Here is a 10,769-nt window from a genome sequence, read left to right on the forward strand (position 1 = left end):
TGCAGATATTGCAGGCTAGCTTAAAGCCTTTGTACTTTAATTAAAATGTCTGGGTTAAATTCTGCATCAGCCACGTACACATTTTTCAGCTAAGGACATTTACTAAAGTGAGTGGAACTGAAGATATACAACAAAAGAGCAGAATCTGTGCTCCCTCTCATTCCTCAGATAATTAAGGTCCATTTGCTGTGTCCTATGGAGAAATCCCCTTATAAAAGAGGCAGAAAAGGATAGAAATTTCCTGTGTCTCTGGAGGTTACCCAGCTAAGTATGTTCTTTTGTAGGAAAGATCTGTGACTGAAGTGCTTCACAACTTTTAAGCTTGTGAATGAAGGACACAAGTTGGTCATTCGTAATTATTTCTGATTTGCAAAGCTGGTATAACAACCAGTGATATTAAGAATACTAACTATGGTTAACTTGCTTTATGGCTCATATGACATGCTTGAGATTGTCTTAAAAATCTTACTGAGCGCTAAACAGTGTAAAACTTTGAACAAATGGACCAGGTCTGTGAAACTGAAACACCCGAAGAGGAAAACCGGGTAAAGTTCACAGCACAGTATTTTCCCAGCCTACACTTCTTTACATCTTGTGTCATAAAATAACAAAGAAATCTGAGTCACTGGAATCCCTGGACAGAGTTCCCAGGCTTGGGTTTCCTTTGTAGTGCTCCCTGACACCGGGGCCCCACTTTGCAGCCCACGCATCCACATCCACTCTACTTTCACCCTCTTTTGTTTCCAGAAGAGCTTCCTATCAAATTTCAGGGATTTCTCTCTTACAATCTTCCTTGTGTCCCTCTTTCTTACTCTTTAAGGAAAAAAAATAAGACCATATTTGCCATTTCTATTAACACTCCTGAGCCAAGGATCTTCTTCATCTCACTGCATCGTGCTGAGTTTTTTTCTAAGCACTGACACATCCTGGGAAGCAGAGTAAATTGCTCCCCTGTGAAGCTCAGTGTTGCTATAGCTGCTTCTCTTACCTGGGCATGTTTTCTTTTTCAGCCCTGCCTCCCTGACCTCTTCACATTGCATTGTGAGGGATAAATACCTTCAGACAGAACTTGAACCTGTATTTTCTTTGTGTACTCTCTTCAAGCTGCCCTGCCCTTCAGGCACCCTTATATTTTCCAGCTAGTTTTTTCACTGACCATGGGAAGGCAGGTAGATAGACACCTGAACAAACCACCATGGCACAGTGTTAAGATGTAGGTCTGGGAGCCAAGAGAGAATGGTGCCAAGACGGAGTCTCTTCTGGGATGAGGAGTGCAGTATTTGGTGGAGCTCAGTAAGGACATGGATATTCTTCTATTTTTTCTAAGCAATGGAGCAAAAGCAAAGAGAAAACTCTTGCTATAGATAAAGGAGAAATGAAAAATGTTTTATGTTACTTTCTGGGTTTTTTTGACTGAGCCTGCTGGAACAAAGAGCTGCTCACAGGAAGATTTGCTTCTCATCAGCCTCAGTGCAAACCAGAAGCAACAGCAGTTAAGGTTAATGTAGGAACAGCAATGAAAATACTATTTGAGACAGGAGTAACTTTTCAGAGGCTCTGTGTCAAGGTCTTGGAGTGCCCCCAGCTTGCTACCTTTGAGCCCTGCTGTTTTCTTCCATATTCACGGCCTCATCATGACACTCAGTCTAGTTCCAACAGCATCTTTGAGTTTTTTCCTGGCTTGGAAGTTGTTCAAACTAAGTGAGGAACATTTCTTCGCACTCTTCCAGTGTGAAGTACTGAAATGCTTACCAATCCCAGTTCTTGGTGGATCCCTGCACAGCAGCCTCATCTGGCTTAATTCTCTGCATAACAGAGCCTGCATTGAACATAGCTTTCTTACCCTTTCTGAGAGGTCCTTCACTACTCGTTTTTTTCATGCTGTCTGGGGCATCTGGTTCAAGCTGCAGCTATATTAAAAAAAGGCACTGTCTGTTTCTGTCTTTGAAAATCCTAGTTTCCCATGGATCCAAGCCTTGGGCTTAATGTGAGAATGTCTAAATACTTCGTGACTACAGGAAAAGGAAAACTAGAAACAGATGGATAGATAAACACTTTTTTTTTTTTCCTCAACAGGGTCATCCAGGCCAGCCAGGACCAAGGGGCAAACCAGGTCATGATGGCTGTAATGGGACAGCAGGTGACCCTGGTGATGCGGGAACTCCTGGATTCTCTGGTTTCCCTGGTAGCATTGTAAGTAGCTGGCAGTAAGTGAGTACCTGAAGCTAAGAGCATTGCTGGAATGAGTTTCATTCACACATGGGTTGGGTTAATTGGACATCTCTTAACAAAGGGAATGTGGGGCTTTTTGGCCCAGCAGAGCATTGGTGCAGACTCAGCATGGACACACTGCACAGTGTTCAGTCATTGCATTGCAGCCAGGGCCACAGGGTCTGCTCAGAGCTATACCTGTCACACAGGTCTTGCAGAGAGATTACTGAAGGAAAACCTGTACAGCTGTAATCAACAGCAATAAAATTATATTAAACTCAAAATTGCTGATGAAAGTATCCTTTTCTTTCCTGCCCCATGGCCACAGTATTGGCTTTTCATGGTGAGATGCACAGGATCATGCTGACGTGAGCAGTGGGGCTCCTGGATTTACATGGGCACGTCAGCCCTGGGAAGTGCAGCATCAGTTCTAGCTAGGACATGCTACCCCATAATACCACTCCCTGGTAATGGGGGGGTTCTCCCCAAAATTTAGAAATACATTCTTTTACATACTGTGAGGGTTTACACTTTTTTTTCCTAAATCATAAATTTCCAAAGCTAGGCATAGTCTCTACCTCTAAACTGCAGTATGCTTATGTACACTTACAAAAACACCAACAAATATTTTTCATTTCACTCTTATCTGTTTACATGTTAGCAGAGATGGTGTGAGAGCTCACATTGTGTTTTGGTTTTTTTGGTCACGTCCAGGGAGTCCAGGGGCCCAAGGGCCAGAAGGGGGAGCCGTACATAGTAGCGCCGGAGATCATCAGCCGACACAGGGTACGTCCAGAACTCCCTCCAGTTACTCTTGCCCAGTGCAGTTTTTCAGACACATGATGGAGAGTAAATTTTTTCTTATACTCTGATGGGCACATCCCAAGAGGCCCACTTTGATTTTGTGTAGGCTTTGAAAGGCAGCTTCTGCTTTCTCTGGTTGCAGTGAGGTTTATATGATATCCAAGGGAAAAAATCTGAACTCTGTTATTTCCAAGGAGTGTCAGCCTATAGGTGGATTGCAAAGGCACTGTAGATCATGTAGGTCAAGTATTTCCCTCTTTATTCAATGACTACCTTTGTATCATGCATGACAAAACCCTTCCTTTGCCATTGGTTTGTCCATCGAATGATTCTTGTTACTATTAGCACCTTTCCTGTAAAATTGTCATGCAAGTGTTTGATTGTCTTAGGGTAAAATATCCTTCAATATTTTATTTAGTTATTTAGTAAACCCCAAGTATTCCAATGGCTGCTTTTACTGTGTCTAATCCTTAAAGCTTGTTTGGTAATCACTTGCAGCTTTTTCTCATATATATATATAAAACCTTGCATAATTTGAAGGTATAAGAAGGAGATAAGGGATTATATATGTAGAGTATAAATCGTGGCTGATTGAAAAGCTGCAACTGGGCTATACTCAGCACAGAAGGGATCTGCTGACATTGTTTGTGTGTATTTTGTGCCAGCAGTAAGTGCCAAAATAGGTATTTCTCTTGACATATTTGTAAGTTGCCTGTATTTTTATGGAAACTTCTTCTCCTTTTAGAAAATCTTCAGATCTGCACTGTTAGTAATCAGAAGTGATTAAGTAATGTTTAAGAAATGCTCAACTATATTGTGGCCAAGGATGGATACTGACACCTGTATTCATTTCAGAAAGTATTTGGTTCCACAAATTATTCTGTTAACTAAACCCAAATTAACTAGGTAGTTAAGATGCTACTCAAAATGATTGAAGGTGTTTGGCCTGAATAACACATTATTTATGTGTGTTGAAAGGTCTTTGGGCTAGAACATTTTTGGATCTAATTTCCAAAAACATTTCAGCATGTACTGAAGTTAAAATATGTGGTCACTGAAAACAGTATGTTCCAAATGCTTTTAGTGACTCAGAAGAGAATCAAAATGATTCAGTAATTCCCATGCAACTCACAAAAATGAGCTTGGACATTTCAGCTAAGGCTATAGCCCTAATTAAGCCACTGGTGAGATAGGATTTTTCAACAAAAAAATTCAGTGTGGTCTGTTGTATAGTTCAGCCTTGTAATTTGGATCCCTAACTTCATTAGCCAACTTTGTACCCTGCTACTTTATTGCATGCAGTTATCTATAGAGTATGAAGTCTGTGTGGCCCACATTCAGTTATCTCAACATCTCTATGGAATGCATCTGTATGGAAGGGTTTGAGTAGTATTGCATGCTATAATTAGTTATTTAAATGAGAAAAAATTAAATAATGGATAAAAATATTTTATTCAATCTTTTAGATAGAATTTATTAGATTTTTTACTTCTTTGTTTTTGTTTTGGTTTTTTTTAGGGAGATCCTGGGGATTCAGGCATCATTGGTTTTCCAGTAAGTAGCATTAGACAGTGGATGTGATAAAGTGTCAACAGTAACTGATATCAGAACAACATTTATTGATAGTTGGTGGATTTTTTTATTTAAAGGGACCTCCGGGTACGCTGGGTATTCAAGGACCTATTGGTCCAAGAGGACAGCGAGGACGACCAGTAAGTATATTAAAATTATGTTCTCTAGAAAATTAACCAAACAGAAGAATTATCTCATCAAGTTCCATTATGTTGGTTTGTAACCTAGGTTAGAAATAGCAGGAAGGTGTCAATGGATGTTAGACCTTTTAAAAAGCACGGTGAGACACTGGGGGATGAATATTGCATGAAGAGGTATTGGGGTGCTGTCAGAAGCTTTTGATTCATATTGTATTTTTTTACCTCCTTAGAACATCTTCCTACACTGAGTTATCAGAATGACTTGAATATGTTACTTTTTCTGCTCACAAAGGATATGTATATTAGCTCTCTATGCTTCCCACAGGAGATTGAATGGTATTTAGACGTCAATTTTAAACTATTTTTCTGTGATGTTTTTTTTCCAAAATCATCATTTACAGCGCTGATGTTGACAACTGTTGCACTATAGTTCTTTGAGAAGACTATGTTCTCTCCAGATAGAATTTCTACATTTCTTATTTCCATGGTTAATAGTTTCATGGGTAAAAAGCATGTATTCAAATTCAGTAGATCTCATTTTCTTTAAGCTTCTTTGATTTGCCTGTAACACAACTTTGTAGCATTTGCTTTTTTCGTTGTTTTGTCAAAATTTACTTTGGACCTGCTTTACATCCCTGATCTGAGGGGGAAAAATTAATTTGGGGCTTCTCATTCACAGCCTCCATGGCTGTTATTTTTTTCGGGCCGTTTTCACCCCCCTCCCCACCAGCCCCAAAAAACCCAAACTAAACCAAACAAAAGAAAACAAAAAATCCACAGTATTCTAAGCCTTTCAAAGTTAATTTTCTGCACTGGCCTGGCCTGTTTTATCACCTGGAAAAGGTGCACCTGTAAACTGTACTTTTTCTTTCTCACTGGTCCTCCTGAAAGAAAATCAGTCCTTTACTTACTCTTTCTTTAGAGCAAACCCAGAGAGGTTCATGAGCTTCACACAGGAGCCCAGCCTGCAGTGACTCATATTCCCAGTGCTCTTTCTGGGGTGTTAGGAGAGCTATGAACCATTCATTTTCTGAGCCCCTGTCTTGGGGAGCTCCCACAGTCACATCCTTCTGGTTACCATATGGGCAACATCTCTTTTGAGCAAAATACATCCAGCTTTATTTACTGCTGCCAAAGCTCTGACTGTCCTGTGAGAGAGACCCAGGAGCACTTCACAGGTGTGAGTTTGCATCACTGCTCTTCTCTAAGATCTGGGTAGTGCAGGAAGGCAGGCCTGGCTCCCCCAGGTCCCTGCAGGCTCCCCAGGCTAGGGGATACCCTGTGCAGTGCTTCTGCATAGTAAGTTAGGCAGTAGTTCACAAATTGCTCGAGTCACCAAAAGTGATTCAAAAGCATGTTTTTTTCAGAACAAAACAAAGGTATATAGCAAGGCAGAGGTGCCTAAAAAGTTCAGGTCTCACCTGGATTTTACTATCTTTTCCTTGCAGGTTAGACATGATTTTGCTTTATGCAGCTAACATCCCCTTTCAGGGCTCAGTAGGTGGACAGTTCCATCTGCAACCTTCTCTCCTTTCTGTGTCACTCATTCACTGCAGTTCACCATGAGCTGAGCAGCTCATGGTTCTTACTCACCCCAGATTTCCCTCCTTTGACAGTTTTTAGTGTGTAAAGCCCTTTAGAGCCTGTTAACTACCATAGCTGACTGAAGCAAGGGAGGTTGTCTCTTCAGTTAATGGCTTTCCTGCCTCTTGTAAGCCTCTGTCAGATGTATTTCCTGCTTTAGTTTCACTTTCCACCATCTTCCTTTGATTTCATCCTGTACAATCCCAATAGGTAATCTGAGATGCCAGTGGTTGTTCAGCCCCCTTACAGACCAATACAGTACCAAAACTGCAGCCCAGTGAAGCACTTAAAGATGTGCTTAGCTTTAGGTATGAGCCTAAAATGTTGCTTAATCAGGATCCAAAAGCACAAGTTCTTATTACTTGGAAAAATGGGTTTTCATTAGATCTAGGCTGGGTAACTGTCGGTGTGCCCAGAAGGATTACAATGTGACTTTGGAAGGTGTTTTTAGAACAGTAAATACAGCTAATATAGTAACAATGGCACATGGGATGCTGAGGAATACACTCCCTGCTAAATATGTACTTAGGTTTCAGGCAGAGGGTAGCTAACCTCCTGCAAGCATTGATTAGAAAGCAACAAGTAACTTGCTCTCCCCTCTTGTGCTTCCCCAGGGACCACCAGGACCCCCAGGGCCCCCAGGACCACAAGTAAGTCTTTGGGTCAGAGTTGTTGATGTTGATTTTGTGTTGCTGAGGTTTATCCAAGATCTACTTGAAGGCAATAAAAGAAAGAACCATGGGCTGCACGAAAGACTGTGTAGCGCAAGACTTTCTGTGTTGGCTGCCATACCATAGGAAGTTAATCTTACACTGGGATCACCTACCCTGAAAAGATTAGAGCCAGATTTAATTTGCTGCTGTAGTCACAGTAGCTTTCCATGAGCAGAGAATCCTTGCAGTCTTCACAATACTCAATTTTATCTCCATGGGAAAAATATATGACTTCATTGTTTCAGCCTATTTAGGTGTTTTTATTTAGCATTCAAGGCTGTTAAAAATCTTGCAGAAGAAATGCTTGATCTTTTCATGACATTACTCAGTGGATGACTCAAAGAACTGGTATTTTGAACAGTTGTCTTTATAAAAGTTTGGGTCTGTAAAATTACTTCTAAATATATAAAAATACTTCAAGGTAAGCCTAGGCTATTGTTTTACTGCATTCTTTAGTGGTGTCATACAGATTTGTAAGCTTGAAAAGGCCCTTAAGCACGTTTAAATTTGAATTGTGTATTAGATTAGAGCTGTACACTTGGTAAACATTGACCTATTGTTTTTGCAGGGCAACAGGGGACTTGGCTTCTATGGAGAAAAAGGTGAACAGGTAAAGGAAAACTAATGAATTAATATCACTACTAAAGGACAGGTGGATGTTTTCTGCTATTTATAAATTAACATACTTTAAATATTCTCTTCATTTGCAATTGCATTATATAATTATAAGAGAAAAATGAAGTATAGGTCTGAAAGTAATTATAATCTCTATAAGGGACATCATAGCTAAACTAACCCCTATGTGTCTAGGTCTCTCTGTGCTCTCATTTACACTGACACAGAGGTAACACTTCTGAAATTTATAAAGCCAGGCCACTTTATGTAATGCAATAATCTTTGCTGTTGTGAAAACACACAGGGCAAGAGCAAGTACTGCTATATGTTAACCCAGCACAAAATTAATTTATCTTGCCCCAAATTTATCTGGTGTGCTTGTATATGGTTTAGAACCACATTCCCAGCAGGGGCAAATCTGTGCTGCTCCTTTACAGTGTCCTAGAGCCTCTGCTGATCAACTTGGCCAGGAATTAGAGCTGTTGGTAAATGTTCCTTTGTGTTTTCCCTGCAGGGCCCTCCAGGTCCTCCAGGTCCACCTGGGCTTCCTACAAGAGAATTGACAGGTGTCCCCCCTGACAAGCACAAGGTAACTAAGAGGGCATTTTTCTGAAATAAAAAAAAAGGAACTAAGGGCTCTGCGCTACCAGAACTAAAATATTGTACAAACGTGCTGTAACATAGAGAACTTAAAAGACTTCAATATACTAAAAGAGAAATCTGCTACTTTCACAAACTTGGATCATAACAAATTTATTGAAACTGTGGTGGCTAAAGTAATTCAGAAAGTATTTCTCAAGTTTAGAGGTGTCTTTGGCAAACTTGTTCTATTCGTTTAAGCGTGCAGCTACTGACCATCACTCACATCTCATTTTACAAGCAGAAATGCCTGCTGAGAAACCATTACTGTGTTTGTTTTGATAACTTATCTATGTGATGCAGATATTTATATACTTAGAGTTAAGGCTTATTCTTACGTATTGGAGAAATCCCCACATGGAAGATACAGTTTATTCTCATTTGCTGCTCCTTGCTGGGGGCAGAGGTAGTCATACCCTGTATGTGTGTATTCTGTATCAGACACCAAACTCCAGACCAGTTATTTTTTGTCCCATATTTGAAGTTAGAAAGTTTACGTGGCTCATATGACTTCTGCAGTAAATTGCTATGATACTGGAAGATCTAAAAACATGTTTAATACTCTGCAGTCTACCCTAAATAACATACATGCTGTGATTTTCATGACTAAGCAGATACCTACATTGAGCTACTTACCTGAAGAGCTGTTATATTCAATGAAGATGTCATCAATATAGAGAGTGGAATTTAGGCTATGATTTGTTTTACCCTAACTGGAGCTCTTGATCAAATAATTCGTAGATAATCAGTAGGTAAAAATGAGAGAGTGTGCATTTATTCATAGGCATTCCTTTGGCACTCACCACCCAGACATCTCATGAACAAGCCTGGAAAGAGCTGGACATTCACATTCCTAGAGACCTTTTCAGAAAAATTATCAAGTATTTCTTTAAAAAGCAACTTCAAAAACTTATCATGAAAGCATTGATTTCATACAAGAAGTGTATGAATAAAGAACAGCACAAAAGTAGTGTTTTTTCTCTTGATCAGTCATTTTGTGTTGTATAAAAGTTATTGAAATGTGAGTGGGAATGCCAAACCTATCTGAATACTTTTTCCTTATTGTTAGGGTGAAAGAGGAGACCCTGGACCAAGAGGAGAAGCTGGACTTCCAGTAAGTGATGTGGAGAAGAACAAAGTCAAATAATAATATTGGAGTTAATTCTTGTGTGGTCTTCAGTGACGTGATGCAATATAGATATGGAGCAATATAGATGTGTTACAAGCAGAGACACCAGTTCTGATGCTTCAGAAAAATAGAGCAACTTGATGTGTAATAACTCCACAGTACAATCAGTTGTTCTCTTACTGGTTTACTGAAATAAGACTTTCCCTCACATATTTTTAATTTTAGTTCTAATTATTAATAAATCTCTTTACTTATTCTTCTGATCTATGTTTTAAAATCTCACTGTATTTCATTTAATAAGAACATATTGTATTTTTAATCCTTTCTAGCCTACTGTCCAACACATACAAACTTTTTGTCTCATGGTTTTTTAAATCTGTTGAGTAAGTGGGCAGTAATCCCATATGTTGTTTTGTGTAAAGCTGTCAACCCAGCTTGACTGAACATGGTTTAGTTATAACTCACAGACAAGCTCTAGACTGACTAAATCGCTTTGCCATTGAGTGGTTCCTTTTGACTTCCCAGAGGGGTTTAAAACAGAATCTTTACTAAGCAGGGATGCCTCGCTGAGCATTTTGCAGAGCTTTATTTTCTCAGATGGTCTGGTCAGCAGCTCCACAAGGTTATGGGAGAAGGTCACATTGTGAGCCCTGATGCCCTCCATGTGTGGTTGCTAGCCTGTTGTACAGCTGCTGATCATATTCTACACATGTAGGAAATTTTTTTTGCTCATTAGAAAAACTGTAATTATATGCTGATGTGGCAAAAGGGGATATGTGCTTCTCCCCTTCTTTTGTTTTGTATAGTAGGATGGATAGCAGCGTGCCTGTGTTTGCCAAATAGCTCTCTGAAGCTACAGTTTGGGCATAAGCTGCGTTGCTTAATTGGTTGTTTAGCTGTATAATTACTTTGGCTCTTCTTCAGAGCTGCAGACGCAGAAGAAATAAAGGAGATGATAGGAGGGAGACACTGTCCTCTCTCTAATGGCCTGCTCCTGCTATTGTAACGAAACAAGCATGTTACACTTAATTATAAGAACAGCAGTTCTTTCACATGCATCTGTTATTAGATTATCCTTGGGTTACAATGATGCTTTCTTCCTGTTTAGCTTCGATAGACATTGTTGCGATTTTTTTGTACATAATGAAGAACTACGTTGAGCTGACTTGCAATCTTTCCTAGGGTGTTCTTCTCTTTCCTCTCGAAAAAGGTGAAGAAGGGGTAATGGGCTACCCAGGACAGAGGGTGAGTCACTCATTAAAGGTGGAATTCACTCAGCTGAGTGGGTGGATCTGAGCTGAGAGTATGCCTTCTGGAACCAAACACAGATGAAAAAGTCACAGAAGTTACAGTTCTTCCGAT

General features: G+C 39.9%; 1 protein-coding gene across 1 annotated transcript in view; it reads left to right on the forward strand.

Moving 5' to 3' along the window:
* The window catches only part of COL4A2 (collagen type IV alpha 2 chain), a 142,628-nt gene that overhangs the window by 90,232 nt on the left and 41,627 nt on the right, over window positions 1-10,769 (forward strand). Inside the window, 9 exon segments of the mRNA XM_031056137.1 lie at window positions 2,077-2,193; window positions 2,926-2,997; window positions 4,534-4,569; window positions 4,665-4,727; window positions 6,926-6,961; window positions 7,593-7,634; window positions 8,154-8,228; window positions 9,348-9,392; window positions 10,590-10,652. Of these exon segments, the coding sequence (XP_030911997.1) occupies window positions 2,077-2,193; window positions 2,926-2,997; window positions 4,534-4,569; window positions 4,665-4,727; window positions 6,926-6,961; window positions 7,593-7,634; window positions 8,154-8,228; window positions 9,348-9,392; window positions 10,590-10,652 (549 nt within the window).

Source organism: Geospiza fortis, unplaced genomic scaffold (assembly GCF_000277835.1).
Source record: "Geospiza fortis unplaced genomic scaffold, GeoFor_1.0 scaffold192, whole genome shotgun sequence".
In the NCBI taxonomy this organism is placed as follows: domain Eukaryota; kingdom Metazoa; phylum Chordata; class Aves; order Passeriformes; family Thraupidae; genus Geospiza; species Geospiza fortis.